This window comes from Equus przewalskii, chromosome 5, assembly GCF_037783145.1.
Source record: "Equus przewalskii isolate Varuska chromosome 5, EquPr2, whole genome shotgun sequence".
Taxonomy (NCBI): Eukaryota; Metazoa; Chordata; class Mammalia; order Perissodactyla; family Equidae; genus Equus; species Equus przewalskii.
In genome coordinates, this window is record NC_091835.1 from 34,568,451 (window position 1) to 34,587,200 (window position 18,750).

Below are 18,750 nucleotides of genomic sequence, written 5' to 3' on the forward strand. Positions count from 1 at the left end.
CTCTGATTCCTTCTGCCTGGGTGAGGTGTGGGCAGGGGGGATCCCCTCAGAGTCAATGAGTGCATAAGTAGGCAGCTGAGAGCATAGAAATCCAGAACTTCTCCTCTCTTCTCTCTAATTTATCACAATCTGTTGAAACCCTATTAGACTGGGAACTGGGCAGAATAGTTTCCACACAAAACGTAAACAGGTATCTGACCATTTTTCTCAGAGTCCCCAAGTATATGGTTGTCTGCACCCTGGTTCTCCATCCATCATGCAAGACGACTGAAATGACGGGTTTCCCCATCAGCCACTGGACAAATATTCGTGGGCTATTCGAGACAATCTCACTTAGGGAAGGAGATCAAGAAAGGAGACATAGACTATTTCACCATGAGAGCACACTTCCATCCCTTCTCTCCCAGGCACCGAGGACTTATTTTGTCAGCTGTTACTCCGAGGTGCTTGATTTTCCCTCCCATCCTCTCTCACAGCCCTACCCCCACAGCTCCAATACTCACAGGTACATTTTCTCCCTGGAGAATGGGTAGGAGAGGTTTTTCATCTTGTTGTCATTGTGGTCTGGAACTCTGGGCTTCAGGGGCGAACTCAGCCTCTTCAGGATCTCGTTGAACTTCTTCGCAATGCTACCTTCTGATTTGATCTCGTACATCTATGAAAGGCAAACCCACAGGTCTGAAAAGGAGGCCACCTCCAACACTCAGAGCAGAATGACCTCACAGCCAAAGCTGCATGGGGCACAGATCCCCCAGAGGGGAATGCTCTGGGGAGAGGAGGAGACTGGAACAAACAAGAAGTAGAGTCCTTCCCTTTCCCCATTGCTTTCAGAATGACGTGGGCTCTGGATCCCCTCTCAATTATTTGTGTAAAAGGAGGTGACCAACGTACAGAAACAAGTGAGGAGTCCAAACTTTCTATATGATTTTGTTATATCATCTTAAGAGAAATGGAAGACCTACTAGGTGACAGTCACCATACTAAGTACTTTACATAAGTTAGCTCCAATGCTCACAGCAACCTAGCTAGGTAGATAATATTATTCTTATATGATGATGGGGCAATTAAGGCTCAGAAAGGTGAGATGAGTCAATAAAGTTCACACAGATAGTAACTGGGTAACAGCTTGGGTTTAACTCATGTCAACCTAATCCACGCTCTATACTCTACAACTACACCATGCCCCTATGTGATCATCCAGCTTCACTTTCTTTGTATGTTCCCCTTAAGAAATATATGATAAATCAGTCTACTTTCAAAATATTAAACATCTAATGAGTATCTGCCTTGAACAAGGCATGGAGCTAGTACCAAGATAATTATTGATATTTCTAGTACATATAGCTTTTTTGTAATGCACAGAGTGCTTTCGCATACATACAGCTTTTGGTCTTTCTAATTTATAGATGTAGTCATTGAGACACAAAGGTCGTACTTCTCATAGCAAAGCTGTGATGGATTAATGATCGCCACAGGTTTTTTTACACTAATTCTCCTTTCCAGAGGTGGCATCTCTGTTCCTACTCCCCTTGAGTCTGGGTGGGCTCTGTGGCTGCTTGACCTGTATAGCAGAAGGGACACTATGACTATTCCATCCTTTAAGAAGATGGGCAGCTTCTGCCTTGGTGTGCCTTGGTCTCTTGAGTCCCTGAGCCACCTGTAAGAAGTCTGTGGAGAGGTGCTGAGAAGACTCAGAAAGGGAAAGGACTAGACTGAGCCCAGCCTTCCGGCTGCCCTGCCAGCATCAGGCATGTGAGGGAAGCCTTCCTGGACCCTCCTGTCCAGCTCCACCCCAAGCTAAATACCACCAAATGACCTCAGTTGACACCACATGGAGCAGAAGAGTCACCCAGCCCAGCTCTGCTCAAGTTCCTGACCGAAAAATTCATGAGAGAGAATAAAATGACTTATTTTAAGCTAATAAGTTTGGGCTAATTTGTCATGTCATAATAGAGAACCAGAACAAGAGCTGACATCCAGATCTTCTGCCCTGAAAGCCGGTTTTCTTCTCTATCATGATATCCGCAAATTGCTTAAATCTAGAGAGACCACAAAACGTGCGAAACACTTATAAAATAGACGGAGAAAAATGCCACTAAAGACATGCAAAGAGCTTTCAGGGTTCAAAGAAAGGAAATAGCACATCCAGTTTAGGAATCGGAAAAATGTTTCATAGAAGAAGCGGCATTTCTGTCAGACTTTAACAAAAGGTAACCTTCTTTGGTTATCATTTTTTTCTCTAATAAAATAATGTTAAGTTGGGGGCAAGGGAAGAATCTCCCCAATCCAGCAACTGAAACATAACCATAGTTTATTTATTTCTTCTAATAAATTTTTCCATGCATTTTTATTTAATTTTAATTACAAAATTAACACAATTATACAAAAGAACCAAAACCATAAAAGTATATTAACTAAATGTTAACAGTTTCCTTTCATTTCCAACCGAATCCTACCCTCCTCTCTGGAGGAAATATCTATTAACACTTTGGAGTATATTTTATCCCTACTCCTTCTACACATGTGTGACCGAATCCCTCTATAAACACAACTGTGATCGCACTGCACATATTGCTCTACGGTTTGCTTTTTTCACTTAAAAATACATCATAGATATATATCTTTCCAAGTGAGTTCAGGCAGAGCTGCCTTAAGAAATGCATAATATTACACATGAGACATGAATCCTAATTTGTTCAGTTATTTCCCTAGTGATGGGCATTTATTTGATTTTCTACACACGCTTTATCTTGTTTGATTATACTTCTATTAACATTACCTTATCAATAACTTGTGATGAATAAGGCTTGGACAGATATAGGCAAAGACATTCCAGGAGAAAAAAAAAACAAACAGAAAAGTTCAAGCTGGGTTTAAGAAGGGTTCAGTGGCCTGGTTCCTTTGGAACACAGGGTTCTGATGGGGAGATAGTGACAGTCATGGCAGAAAGGCAAACTGAGACCAGTGCATGGAGATGCTGCTGCACAAGGCAACGGGAAGCCAGCGAGGGGTGTGAACAAGGAAACAACAGCTGTGAATTGAGCAGATGGTCAAGTATGGTTGTGTAAGAAGAAAAATGAGCCAGCTTTCTGAAACAAGGCAATTTCTTGGAGCACATACCATTATAGTAAGCATCTCTTCCGTGCCTGGCTCTTGATGGACATTAGCACTAATCTCAAAGACATGCTGCAAACTAAGAGAGGAGTTAAGTATCTCAATCAAGATCACACAGATAGTGGAATCAGATAGTAATTGCCAGAACATTTAAGCCCCCTGGGGAAGCCAGTGTCCTTGACTGCTTTACTGGACTGCTCCATTTGCTAAAGCATGAGTTATCGTGGGGGAGAAAACAGTGTGCAACTTACAATATTGCCTCTATTGTCAGGTGGTCTTGACCATCCTGCCAGATCTCTCCTTCACACATCCATTACTGCAACCCAAGGAGCTCACCTCCCAGGCATCTTTGGGCCTGGAGGGATGGGAGCAGAAAGATGAACCCCTCTCACTGTCCCCGCACACATCTCCTAGGTCATTCATGGCAGGTTCTGACCAGGCGCACGCCCTGCACTGAGACTGCAGTGTGTTAATCAGATCCATAACCACATGTGTTTAAATGGCATGTGCGTGGAAGTTCAAGCTTCAGAGCAGGAGGGAAGCTGATGGACTCTGTCCTCCAGATGCCTTGGAATGACAGACGTGGGCCAAGCAAGAGTATTTCTTCTTCATCCACTTCTCTCCATTTCCACCCCTGGTTTCCTAGTCTAAGGAGCCTTCAACTGCAGCAATAACTGGTCTCCCCACATCTTCTCTTGCTTAGGGTTGCCAAACTTAACAAATAAAAACACAAGGTGTCCAGTTAAATTTGAACTTCAGATAAACAATGAACAATTTTTAGTATGAATATGTCCTATGCAATATTTGGGACATAGTCATACTAAAAAGTTATATAAGAACAGCAATAATTTTTTAGTGTATGTCCCTTGCAGTATTTGCACACACTTACACTAAAAAAGTATTCATTATTTCTCTGAAATTTGAATTTAATTGAGCATCCTGTATTTTATCTGGCAACTCTGCCCTTGCCCACCTTTAATTCAGTCTCCAAACTGGATCCAGAGCATGTTTCTGAAGCAGAAGTCTGATCCTGTCACCTCCCTGCAAAAAAGCCTTCAACGGTCACTCACTGTTCAAACGATAAAGACCAAACTTCTTAACACAGCCCACGGGACCCTGTAGAACCTCCACACAGCGAGCCCCTGGCTCACTGCACCCAACCACTGGCCATCTTGCAGTTTTCCCAAAGTGCTAACACCGTGTGCTACACTCTTCATCTCCTACCTCCCCCTTCCCCAACTTCTGGTCACACTTGAGGTCTCACTCAATTGTAACTTCCTAGGGGAAGTCTTTCCTAGCTTCCAGATAGGGTTATATCCCACCTTCACAGTATTTCATGGGCCCGAATTCCTCGCCTTCATAACACTTATCACAGTTGTAATTTTAGATTTATTTGAGTTATTTGATTAACGTCCAGCTCCCCATCAAACCACAACCTCCATGAAGGCAGGATACTGTCCACACTGTTCCATATCTGTGAATGAATGAATGATAAATTTCTGGGGAATCAGCACAGATGACATCAGTTGCTGCCACTGGAGGAGCCCAGGCTGGGGACAGAACAGCCATAAGGTAACAGACCTTGGTAGAAATAAACCAAGCTGGAGAATGAAGCCAAAAGCCTAAAGCCGCTGGCTGGCTGAAAGGCTTCCCTCCCATCCCCCGAGCTGTGAAGGCACTCAGGATCCAAGCCCCAGCAGAGACCAGGAAGGCCTGCATTCAGTTGGTGCACATTAATAACCCAGCGATTGTCTCAGGGTCTTGCTCTGGCAGAAGGGTAGCTGAGAACCTCCAAGTCCTTCTTGACCGTCATCCTGGCAGTGGATCTGGCAGAGCTCACTTCGAGAAACAGGCTAAAGGGAGTGGGCGCCAGCGGTAGGTCTTAGAGGTGCCAGAAATGGGACCAGAACACATTTTGACTGTTTCTTGATAGGTGCTCCAAATCACTGAAAGTAATATCGTCTGCCTCCAGGAAAAATGTAAAAGGTGGAGAAGGCGAGAGTCCCACCAGAAACACCAAGGAAACACCCACTCCACAGCCCTTACCAAGACCCCACACGAACACGCCTAGGCTGAAACACCACAGCCAACTTGTGTTGGAAACAGGGTTCCCAGACTTCACGGACTCTCTGAGGATGGACAGACACGTACTCACCATAAAACACTGGTGCGTGGCCCCGTCGCACAATACCATGGACACTAAGCTCAGGGAGCAAAGGACCTGCTTGCTACCCCCACGCCTTTGCACGTGTTGTACCCGTTCCTGGAACTTCTCCCCTCCTTTTTCACTTAAATTATTCCTCCTCCTTCTTCACCCGTAGGGTCAAGTATCAACTTTCTCAGGACATCTTCCTTGGCCTCTCACCTCCTGTCATGCTTCCTTAATACTCTGTGAACAAATACCTGTGTAACAGATCATGGACTTCTGGAGAGCAGGGACCGGACCCTGTATGCCTGGCACCCGGTAGGAACACAATAATGTCTACTGAGTGAATGACCTGGGTCCTGGTCCTTGCTGACACTAACGAGCTGTATGACTTTGGGCAAGTCACTCCCCCTTTCTGTTTCTTCATCTCTAAAGAGAGAACTGGGGAACTTCCACTTCCCACTACAGTGGAGTAATAGGGCCAGATTTACCCCATCTGAAATGACCAAAATACCCAGACAAAAAACATGAAATAATGGTTGTTGTGGTCTGAATGTTTGTGTTCCTCCAAAATTCAAAACTTGAAATCCTAATGCCCAATGAGGTGGTATTAAAAGGTGGGCCTCTGGGAGGTGATTAGGTCATGAGGGTGGCGTCCTCATGAATAGGATTAGTGCTCTTATAAAAGAGATCCCACAGAGCTCCCTAGCCCCTTCCACCAGGTGAGGACACAGCAAGAAAGTGCCAGCTATAAACCAGGACAAGGACCCTCACCCAATCATGCTGACACCCTGGTCTCAGACTCCCAGCCTCCAGAACTGTGAGAAATAAATTTCTACTGTTTTATAAGCCACCCAGTCTGTGATTTTTGTTACAGCAGCCTGAACTGACTAAGACAATGGCTTTCGAGGTAGTGGACTTCAGGCAACAAGAGTTCCTGAGAGATGGGCACAAGCAAACTGACTCCCATACTAGCTGAGGGTTGAGGCCACCGGAAGCAAGGAGAAAGAAGTGGAGCCCGGCCGCCTCCCTGAGCCGAGGAGACAGAGCTCTAAGTCTGGGGACACCAAGGCAGCCAGAGTTCACCGGACAGAGCACCCAAGAGGAGAGAGCTTACAACGAAGCCCAGAGTATTCAGCAGCACAGGTGTAAGGAAACCACCCAAGACTGGAGAAAGAACCTCTGAAAGGATTGGGAAGAGCACCTATTCCCACCAGCCAGAATGGAAAATCTCATCACTCACAGGGCACCAGGGAGAAGACTCAGGTCCATCGGAGAAGTGGGGGATGGTCACCCTTGACTCAGCGCCGCTCCAGAACCGCTTAACAAATCATAAAAGAGAGAACTGGGTGGAATGGCTTTTCAAGCATTGTCCAAGTCTCACATTCTATGGCTTTAAACATTTAATGAAAGAGAAACATTCATTCGCAGCACAAACATTTCTAGGCACCTCCTAGATGCCAGGCGCTGAGCTTGGTGGATGCCTGTGCCAAGTGCTGGAGAAGCGCAGAGATGGTGATGAGGCTTTCCGTACCCAGAATACACACATTCTACACTGGATCCAGTTATTCCACAGCCCCGTTCATCAGGGTCCGTGACAACACTGTAAGGTGGGCCTGCCAAGTGGTATTAGCACCTCTATTCCACAGATGAGAAAACTGAGACTGGGAGGGGCAGGGACTGCCAGAGGCAGTGGTGAAACCAGGCCTGGAACCCAGGTTTCCCGACACTCCCATCCAGGGCTCTTTCCCTAAACCTTCCACCCTGGGCAGGGCGCCACACTCTGCCCTGAGAATGAAGCAGGCCGAAGCTCCCTTTCAGCCCCCACCAAACCCGCAGGCTGGGCTCTTCTCTTGTGTCCACAGGATCCAGGAAAGGTACCCCCCATCCTCTTTATTATTATTATTAGTACAATCAGCAATGGCATCATTATTACTGTTATTCTTGGACATCAGAGAATTATGAACATCCTCAGAAACAGCAAGGCACATGTCACCCAGCTGTTCCCCATTATGCCCTCCCTGGGTACATGATACGCCTTTCATGTGCTTAAAATCATAAATAATTTTTAAAGTATGTTGCTCTATTTTTTATTCCAGGGCTCAAATGTGGTTCTCATCAAAGCTCACTTTGGCCTCCTTGTCACAGTCTGAGAGGTTTACCGAGATTCCTCTTTTCTTACTTCTTTTCTCCCCATGTCTCCCCCCAAGAGGGGCACAGCAGTGTGGGCTGAGGGCTGATTTCTTTCCTTTCTGCACTGAACTCACGTTCCTTCCCGGGATGCCAGGAACTAAGGCTGCAGTGACATCTATCCAGACAGATACATGTTACTGTCTCCATTTTACAGATAAAGAAATCAAGGCACAGAGAGTTTTACTAACATGCCCAATGTCACACAGACGTTAGGAGATCCAGCGACCTCAAAGATCAGGGAATAGGTGTAACCAGATGAGATATAAGCAATATAAGCTTGATTATCCATGAGCCACTTATCTGCAGTGACCTAAAACGACGTCTCCTGGCAACTGGTAGGAAAAGTCAGCAGGAAGCACACAGACCAGGCACAAACATGGAGAACGAGCCCGCCTGTGAGCACGTGTGTCTGCTCACATCACCAGACATGGCCCCTAACCCCTTCTCTTATCCTGCCTAAACTCTGACCTTTGTGTTTGACCGAATCCTCTCGTCTTCCTGCAAGGTGCAGGTGTCCCTTTATCCAGCACCTCCGGGCCTTGAGCTTATGTGGTTTTCAGCTATGCTCCAGGAAGGAGTTCTAAGCAGCAACCGCCCTGGACCCAGCTTCTCTGAAACAGACCAAAACAGACCAGCCCAGACCGCAACCATGAGACTGGCACCTGCATGGACAGGCAGAGAGTTGGACTAAAGTAACCTGCCCTCATTAACTTGGTAACTTCCCCTCCTCGGGGAGGGGCAAAACAGCCATTTTTAGGTCATGTGATGTACGTAAGAGCATGATTTCAAACCATGCTTGTGCAAGCTTTTGCCTACCTCTACATGTGATGATGAAACTCCCCCTGTGAATATTATCCCCTACTCCAAATACAGATACCCCTCTCCCCATGCTCGGGGAGGCATAGCTTTGTGAAATTATTCCCTATGGTCTCTTTCTTTGCTGCATGCCGCAAATAAAAATTCTGCTTTGTGAGACAATTACTTCTGGTGCAGTTTGATTTAACTCGCCAAGGAGGGGCCCACATTTGGTCTGGCAACACTCACACCCTACAGCCCAACAGACATTAATTCAGATTATTTGCCCCTTTTAATTTATTTGTGCTTTCCTCTGCTCCTTCAGTCGCTGAATAATTGAGAGTTCACTGTTCTTACTTACAGCATCTTGCTCATCTAGAGAGGTGGGGCTAGGCTAAAGATTATCATCACACCTACCTACTCACTTTTAATTTCAAAAGGTTCAGACATCCAGAAGTGTCAAACAGTGTGGCAGGTGGCACCACATGCCTCCATCTGGACAAGGATAGAAGCCTCTGGACTCGAGAAGTTACAAGGAAGAGAAGCTAAGGATGTGGCAGAATTCATCCACTGTTCTCATCCTCTGTTGGTGCCTGAGAGAAGAGAGGGAGGTACACATACACACACACACACACACACACACACCCACTGAACTGGACCTGAGGAGTTCCACACACAAGCACATTTACCCTGGCGAGTGAGTGTTAAGCCATTCACCAGTCAAAATGCACACAACACCGGGAGCCACTAAGATCAGCTGCATCCTAGAGCCCAGAGGGAGACTCTGCAAGCCGAGAACAGGAGCTAATCAGTCTCTTCATTCCCTACCTGTGCCTACAGGTGAATTTCCTGCCCACAGCAATGCGGAATGTGGACAGTGATATATTTACAAAATGCACGTTCTCTGACGTCCAACTCTGTGTTCATTTACAGGTTTTAATTCTGTTTCAGTACATCCTCTACACATGAATGAATGGTTGTTGACTTTAAAAATGTGGGATAAAATCCAAACTACTTACAGGGCTGACAAGGCTCCTATGAGGCGTGCTTCTTGCCTCCCACCACAGCCTCAGCCCCCTCTGCCCACAGTCTCTGTGCTGCATGCACACTGGTGCATTGGCGTCCTCTCAGTTCCTTACACAGGCCCAGGCTCCCTTACCTTAAGGTTAGAGGACATGTCCTTCTCTCTTCTGGGAAGGTTCTCACCTGCCCTCCTCACCCAGAAAACTCCTATCCAGTCTTCAGGTATCAGCTCACATGGTACCTTTCCTCACCCTGCCCTGCATCTAAATTGGTTTCCTCTGGTCGGCTCTCTGTCCACTCCACTCTTTTTCTTCTTTGGGTGCCTCCCAGCTCATAATCAGCAATCTAACTTCTGAATTCGCACCACACTGAAGCCACATAGGGCCAGGACCAGTTGTAGTCACCACCGAATCACCAGTCCTCAGCAGAGTATCTCATACATAGTCACACTCAATAAATATTCATTGGATAGATGGATGGATGGATGGATGGATGGATGGATGGACAGATGAAAAATGTGAACTTCTAAAGGGCTAGGATCCCTTATACACAACCCAGCCCCATTCCAGGTACAATTAGACTCTTCATAAATGTTTTTTAGTAACTGAAAGGGCTATTGAGGACCCAGGTCAGGGATGGCTACTAGGGTACATGTACCACTGTGTTGCCACCCCCACCCTGTAGACAACCCTAAGAGATCACAGCATTCCTTCCTGTTGCCCTTGGATGGGGCCTCAGAACCCATCTCCATATCACTCTCCAACAAGCCACCTCCAACGGATTAGGTCTGGTACATAGGATCCATTCTTTCACTCACTAACAAATATTGATTTAGTGCTTGCTCTATACCAGGCACTTCGAGGTGTTGCTGATACAGCAAAACAAAATCCCCTCCCTTATGAAGCTTCCAACGCAGTGGGTATACAGACAATAAAACAAAGACATGAACACGTGACTCGGTGTCAGGCAGTGCTGAGTGTTAGAGAAAAGAAGAGAAGGGGATGGAGAGTGCCAGGGGACCTGCCTCGCACAGGGGGTCGGGGAGGTCCGTCTGAGGAGGGGACATTTGAGCAGAGATCCCAATGAAATAAGGGAGTGAGTTTATGAGTATCTGGAGACGGTCTCCGGGCAGAGGGAAAGGCAAGCAAAAAGGGCCTAAGAGGGAAACACGCCCAGCATTGTGGAGAAACAGCTAGAAGGCCAGTGTGGCTGGAGCAGAGGGAGCACGTGGCAGGGTGTGGGTTAATTTCTGTATCAGAGGTGACAGATACATCATCCATTTGGAGTCGCTGACATAGACATTGTCATTCCTGGCCCCTGGCTGACCAACAGCCCTTTAACGCACACAGGAGAATCACCTAACACACTCAGCTTCCACTTCCACCTTGCCCCCGCCATGGGAAAGATCTGGTCAATGGTCTCGTTCTGCCTTTGCACCCAGTTCCCATTCTTGGGGTTGTCATCCATGGAGTTCTGGTAAATGCTTACCAGCCACCTTGGGGAAGGGGGGTCAGGGTTGCTGATTTGAAACGTTTGCTGATTTCTATGGTGTAAATATTCCCGTGGTGGCCAATTTCAAGGCTATCAGTGGTGTAACAACCAGCTTTCAAAATTCCTGAACATGTAACAATCAGACCTCGAGAGCCATGATGAGCCAGCACACCACTGACCCCAGTTCACACTGGGTAAGAGGAGCTCTCCCCAAGAGCCCCAGGTGCCAAAAGCTGACTACCCCTGCCTGCTTCTCTGCCTCTCCCTTCCTGCTAGCCCCTTCCCATACATCCACGGGGCAACCATGGCCAAGCTGGGCCCCCTTCCTCCTCGTCTCCTATTGGGAGAGTGACCACATACCCCAGTTACTCAGAACAGTCCTGAGTCATAATTATCAATAGCTCTTTCACACTCAAAAGGGCCCCACTTTGGATGATGAATTCCATGGTCTGCCTATGCACTGCCTTCCACTCTCAGTGCCACAAGCACTGGGTCCAGCGTCCAGGACCCTGCCCGCCCATCTGGCATGTGCTACCCTCGTTCAGAAAGACATGACTTGAGGGTTTAAAAAAGAAAACCAGCACTTCTATTTCAATTTTTTTACTCATGAGTCTAAAAAAACTTAATTTAAAAAATTTAAATTCACTTCCCATTTTCATATTTTTAGCATCACAGTTTTTGAGCCCTGAGTCAGGCTTATCTTGTCGGCCAGGCCTGTAATCTTACCAAGCCCTACATCTAGGATATGGCCACGTGCCATCTCAGGTTCCTCACTGAAACCACAGCACTCAGGTGGCACCAATTATTTTTTCTGATTTTTGAAAATGAGAACATTACAGAAAACAAAAAAGAAAATAAGTCAAAGCATTCTGCACCCTTCCCAGCGTATTTAAACAGCAATCAAAGAGCATGCACCAAAAAGCATAGAGATATCAAATACAAACCCCACCCTCTCAGCCGTGCCTCTATTAAAAACAAATGTTTGGGAACAGGCGACGACCACAAGATGGAAGGCCCCACCTACCGCCCCCCATGTGAACAGCAACGGTTCTGGCTCACTGAAAAGTTACTGACGATAATAATAAAAAGAATCTATCCTGAAAAGCATCTTGAAGGCCGAGTGGACAGCGATGCTTCTCCCCATGACTGAGGATCTACAAGGACTTCATCCTTAAAAGCTCATGGAGTTTCTCCTGCTTCTTACTGTCTGGTCACCAGGGAGGAGTCACTAACCCATCAAAATAGCCCCAAAGAGGAATTAAATCACCACCTGATGAAGGAAGGCATCGGTCAGGGTGAGGAGGGAAAAGAGTGTGACTCCTGCTCCCGAATTTCGCGTGGACTGCGCACGGCCATGAGCTGAAATTCCTCCTGTTGGGCTGCGGATCACAGCCGCAGGAAGAGCCCAGTGCTGGTGGCGCAGGAATTATTTGGCATCAGTCCGTCAATCTAGCGTTCACTGAGCATCTATTATTTATGTAACACCACACTAGAGTTTTCAGGGAAGACACAGGAAACATAAACTATAGTTCCGACTCTCGGGGGGCTTATGGTACATTTGGAGACACAAGAAGAAGGCACTCAAAGCAGATAAAGAAAAACTAACGGGGAGGCTGGCCCCGTGGTGTGGTGGTTAAGTTTGGTGCACTCTGCTTCAGTGGCCCCAGTTTGCAGGTTCAGATTCTGGGCATAGACCCACACCACTCAGCCATGCTGTGGCAGCGACCCATGTACAAAATAGAGGAAGACTGGCATAGATGTTACCTCAGGGCAAATCTTCCTCAGCAAAAAAAAAAAAAAGAAGAAGAAGAAAAACTAATGGGTAAGAAAAATACCAACTGTAGGTTGACTAAGAATCCAGAAAAGGTGAGATCTGTTCAGCTTAAGGAATAGAGGAGGGTCCATGAGGGAACTGAGATATGAGCTTGAACACCAAAGATGAGTTCTTTATTGTTTGTTATTTAGGGAGGATGGGGAGATCATTCTAGGCCCAGAGGCTAATAGTTAAAACATTTGAAAAGGCTCCAGCCCTGGAAGAGGAAGCAAAGTTCTCTCCTTTGGACAAAAGTCTAAATTAGAGAGCTCAGTGTAGACTCCACAGAGAGGCCTGGTTTGGAGGAGAGCGGTCCAGCATGTGCAGGAGAACTCAGAGAAAACCCAGTGATGCTGTCAGGCTCAGGGACAAAGGGCAGCTCCAGATGAGGATGTGGCACCACAGGCTAAGTGTACTACCTCATTTAAACACAGTTTGAAGAGGCAGCAGATGCTGGACATTCTTACTTAGATATTTGGACACAATCAGAGTGTGAATGACTCCAAAGGGTATCTGTCCCCAGCTAACAGCAATAGCAGAGGGACAGAATTAACAGATTCACAAGCTGTCATTCAGCTTACATGTGGACCACAGCATTTTAAAGTTATGACAGAGAACTTAGGGTCCAACCTCCTTACTTTACAGATAAGAAAGCTAAAATCCAGGACTGTGAAGTGACTCCCCGAGATAGTCCATAGCAATGACAAAATAAAAATGTTAATGCATTGCCTCTCTCAGTCCAGGAGCATTTCATCTAGGGTGGAATATCCCAGGATATTAGTAAGTATCCAGCAGGACAAAGGTTGAAGAAAATGGAACCATTTCCTTTACTGTGAGGCCTCTCAGAACTTTTAATTGGTCAGATAAATTATAATATTTAGTGTTTCTAGAGTGTGTTAGACCATGGGTTATCACTCTACAGTATAGAGTTTGAGAAACGCTCTTCCAAACCACGCCACCTCAGCCCAGTCATGGATTCTTCAATACAGTGAGAGAGTGGGAGTATGGCTTTGGAGTCAGGCAGAAATGAGTTCGAGTCCTGGATCTATCCTCTTGAAGCCATGTGACCTTAGGCAAGTTTATTAACCTCTCTAAGCCTCAGTTTTCTCATCCATAAAATGGGGCTAAAGCTAGTACCTACCTCACATTGTTGTGAAGATAAAACAAATAATGCACATGAGGCTCTTATCAAAGAGCCCATAGGAAGCACTACCTACATTTAAAACCTAATTAATTCAGTTACCCATTTATCAACATATCTGTGGTTACAAGTTTTTTATTTTAAGATATTTCATTTTGATTGACATTGTTGAGCATGGTTTTATGACCCTTCTCCTCAAAGTCAAATATAAGAATTATGAAATGTGGACAAGCTAACGTCTTTATTTACAGATACCCCTTACCAAGGCAGAAGCTTTTACTTAATCAAACCAATGACAATCTTTGGAAAAAGAAGTATAAATGGGAAAATAACTGTTGAATTGAATAAGTAGCTCCTCTTAGCCACTAGGTCCCCTTCCAGCATGCGTGCTAAGGTGAGCCTCCACTGGACTCTCCAATGGCATCAAACCAGGAAGGGATATGAAGCAGATGCAGACAGGCCATGGTTGTGCTGCAGGAGGATGCTACACAAAGGCTGCTCCAGACAACCCCAAAACCCAGTGTCAAAGACTGAACAAGGCCATTTCAAGCAATCCTGGAAGAGGCAAAGTGGATTCTTGGGATGCACAGCCAGCCAATACACCTAGCAGAGACCCAGGTCGTGAACTGTTATTGCTCTCTGCCCAGAGGAAGAGGGTATTCATTTCCTAGAGCTGCCATAACAAATTACCACAAACTGGGGGCTTGAAACAACAGAAACTTACTCTCTCACAGTCGTGAAAGCCACAAGTCTGAAACGGAGGTGTCAGCAGGGCCGCGCCCCTCTGAAGGTCCTAAGGGAAAACCCTCCCTTGCCTCTTCCAGCTTCCAATGGAGTCCCTTGGCTTGGAGCTGCATCACTCCAATTTCTGCCTCCATCTTCTCATGGCCTTCTCCCCTATGTGTCTGTGTGCCTCAAATCTTGTTCTGCCTTTCTCTTAGGAGAATACCTCCTCCTCCCTGACTGTTCGAACTGGGACATTGGTCTTGTTCTGCCTTCAGACATCAGCTCTTCTTTGGTCTCAAGCCTGACGGGCATTTGGCCTGGAACTTACACCGTTAGCTCTCCCGAGTCTCCAGGTCGCCAACTGCAGATCTCGGGACTTCTCAGCCTCCATGATCACCTGGGCCAATTCCTTATACAGACACACACACACACCCCCTCTTAGTTCTCTTTCTCCAGAGAACCCTGATAAAAGCCTCAGATCTGAATAACTGAGAAGCAAGAGGTGCGGTGCTCCAGGCCAGGCAGAGTCCCTGAAGCTGGGTGGGCACCAGGAGCCAGAGGGAGGGTCTTTCTGTGGAACTTTTGCAACAGCCCTGGTTACAAATCAGAGCCTCTGGAGAGGCAGCAGGCGTATCTGAGAACCACTTCCAACAGTTCACACAGCTCAGTGGAATTAATATCTTCCTCCTAAGGGGCCAGTCAGGCTAACCAAAATGTCAAGTTCCTTTGCTTTTTAACTGAAATTATATTAGTTCAGCATGGTAACACTGATTCTCTCACACTGATCAGAAAATTCTTCATGGCAGTTATGTATGTTTTCAGTTAATGAAAATGAAAAGATGAATTATTCTTTAATAAATGCAGTTTAGTAGGTAAAAAATATTTCAAAACGTGGATTCCATGGAGACAAAGTATGAATGACCTTTCTGCTCTAATTTTTGTCTTTGAATCCTTTGCTTACCAGAAATTTACACGCATTGCTTTGTAGTGCAACTTTATATGTGGGACGCCTGCCCCAGCATGGCTTGATAAGCGGTGCGTAGGTCTGCACCCAGGATCCAAACCAGCAAACCCCGGGCCACCAACGTGGAGCACAAGAATCTGTAACTGCTATACCACCAGGCTGGCCTTTTTTTTTTTTTTTTTTGGTGGGGTAGATTGGCCCTCAGCTAACATCTATGCCAATCTTCCTCCATTTTGTGTGTGACATGCCACCACAGCATGGCTTGATGAGCAGTGTGTAGGTTGGCATGCGGGATCCAAACCCGTGAACCCCAGGCAGCTGAAGCAGAGCACATAAACCCAACCACTAAACACCAGGCTGGTCCCCATAATTCTTTTATCTGTCCTTTTAAAAAATGACCCATTTGTATTTCTGCTTTTGGTTGTAATCCATCTCAAGTCCTGTTTTGGAAAAGAGGCTAAGACATGAATCAAACCCAGGTTCACAGGGGCAGAGCCAGTAGCAGAACTCAAGTCTCCACTGCCACACCTGCCGTCTGTCCTTGAAGTGGGCCCGTCAAGCTCTGCCCGCCGCGCTGCGGGGCCTGAGCAGTCTTCCTACTGGCTTTCCCAGGGACTGCCTCGCAGCCCTCACACATGGAGACATTATGTTTACGGACACCCCAAGGACCCATGCTCTAGGAAACAGAAATCCCCCAGCACACAGTCCAAAGGCCATCTGTTCCCGCCTCCCCACCAATTCCGTGTCTGGGCTTCTGGCTGCCTTGGCAGATTTCAAGGACTGGGCCCGTTTTCCCTCAACACTGCAGATGCTGGCTGGGAAGGGCAATAGCAGGAAGGAGCAGCCCCGATCTGGTGCCAGCTGCGCTGCCCTACACACGGTTACCTATGTACAACAATACCAACAACAGTAGCAATGGCGGTTATCACATGTTGAGCACGCTTCTACGCTAGGCATCCTGCATACCTCGTCACTGCTCCACCACAGCCTCCACGACACTTATTACTCCTGTTTGGGGGATGAGGGGAGCTCTGAGCCTGCCTTCCTCAAAAGGTATGACTTGCTGGAAGTTAACAGCATCTACTTGCAAGCAAAGTACTCATCAGCTAAAGTCCTTCCAGGCTCCTGGGAACAGCAAACGTGACCCCCGCCATGTCAGTCACTCTATTAAGAACAGCTACAAAAGCTGTGACTGAGTGGACAAAAGTGATTTTCACCCATCCCAGACATGTCACGTTTTCCAAATTTACTGGACTCTGGCTGGATCAGCACGATTTCATTGACAAGAATGGACTCAGTTTCCTCCCCCTGGTCCATTTCCCACCTTGTCTCTGCAGGAGGCAGCACTTGGAGAATAAGTGAATGTAAGGGGTGAGAAAGAGGGGTGTTCATTCATAAATATAGAAAAGCGAACGAGAAATAAATGTGGAAGTTGACCACAATCTAGAAGGGCCACCGTGGTAATGAGCAGAGGAGAGGAGGCATCCATTTCAAATCTTCCCAAGCTGCTCAGGGACAAAGGCCCAGCCTTCCCGCCGCTTCCAGTGCATGGATGTTGAGTGTCCCTCACAAAACACTGGCTCTTCTGTTGTTGTTTTTGGAAAACAAATGCTTCCTTCCAAGATTCCCCGTCCCAGTTAATATCTGTGCTCAGAACTCCGAGTCCCTGGACGCATTACTATGGATTTGTCCGGGTTTGAGCTCTCGATTTCGTGACTTCCTCCCCATCTTCCTGGTCTCTCCGGACCGGCTGAGCTATGATGCAAACTTCCACAGGCCCGGAGGATGCTTAGCTGATCCCAGGCCGTGCCTCATCCTCCTCCATGGACGCCCTGCCGCCAGGATGTGGCTTTCTGCAAATATAGTCTATTCTCGCTGTAGTCATTCCCTACACCCACTAAAAAAGAGGAAAAATGCCACTGGACCTAGCGCCAGCCCTCTGCAGACTACGCTGCCTCATCCTCCCCCTCCATGCTCTTTTCTCATCTCAAGAACTGGGTTTAATGCCCACCCCCACCCCTGGGGTCAGGTTGTCAGGTTAATTTTTCCAAGCATATGCAACCCACGCAGCATACCAAGTTATATCTCCCTCTCCTGGTCATGACACCCTCTGTGAGCTCAACTACAAGCCACTGCATTCTATGGATACAAAGAAAGCCCAGGGTCATGCGGCTGGACTGCAGAAGGATGACAGAACAGGCCACCTGGGTTGAGTCTGGGGCTGAAAAGCTTTGGAGAAAAGATCTTTCTGTTATGTCTGAAGTCTTGTGGGAGCCACCATCCAGCTTTGCTCCCCTGGCCCACCATATTTACATACAGAATCTCCTCTGTGCTACCAGTTGCTATTTGACACAGCATTTAACTGGTGCTTTGATGTCTCAGGATGTGTATTTTTCCTGTTGTGCCCTTTGACTGTAAGCTCTCTGAGGGCATGGATGGTTTCTGTGTCCTTCAGTGTCTCTCAAAAGACTCTCTTACAGAGGGAGCTCCAGTGATGTTGGCTGCCTATTCCGTCAAGAAGGAAGTTGATTGGGGGAACAGGAATGGAGAATACACATACAAATATTTGAAAACACAGACACAATAATAAACTCCTGTATTTCCATAGCACTGGTTAAGAATTGGATTCTTATAACAACCTTCTAAGAAAAATAGGGCAAGTATTATTATGCCCATATCCTAGATGAGGAAACTGAGGCTCTCAAAGACAAAGTGACATCTCAAATCACACTGGAAAAAAGTGCAGAACTAAGGCTGGAAGTATGGTCTTCTGAGGACTCATCCAGTGTGGCGTCTACCACCCTATGCCACCAAAATGAAAGAGAAGGAAGTATGCAAACAACTTAAGTGCCCAACAGAAGAATGAATAAAGAAGATGTGGGATATATATACAATGGAATATTATTCAGCCATGAGAAAGGACATCCTGCCATTTGTGACAACATGGATAGACTTTGAGCACATTATGCTAAGTGAAATAAGTCAGACAGAGAAAGAAAAGTGCTGGATGATCTCAGATAGGCAGAATCTCAAAAGTCAAACTTCTCAAACCAGAGATTAAAATGCTGGTTACCAGGGAATGGGGGGGGTAGCGAATAGAGAGATATTGTTTAAGGGTACGAACTCGCAATGAGTAGTAAATAAGTTCTGGAGATCTAATGCACAGTATAGTGAATATAGACACAGTTTTGTATTATAATCATCAACCTCGCTAAGAGACTACAACTTAATTATCCCAAGCACTAAAAAGAATAATTATGTAACATGGTAGAGGTGTTAACTATCACTACAATGGCAATCATATTACAATACATAAACGTATCAAATTAACATGTTGTACATCT

At 46.4% G+C, this 18,750-nt stretch overlaps 1 protein-coding gene across 4 annotated transcripts in view; it reads right to left on the bottom strand.

Moving 5' to 3' along the window:
* Nucleotides 1–18,750, bottom strand: part of ANO2 (anoctamin 2) — a 326,384-nt gene that overhangs the window by 235,621 nt on the left and 72,013 nt on the right. For all 4 annotated transcript variants that reach the window (XM_070618946.1, XM_070618948.1, XM_070618947.1 and 1 more), the window contains one exon: nt 504–655. In XM_070618946.1, coding sequence (XP_070475047.1) covers nt 504–655 — 152 coding nt within the window. The remainder of the gene's footprint in view (nt 1–503; nt 656–18,750) is intronic.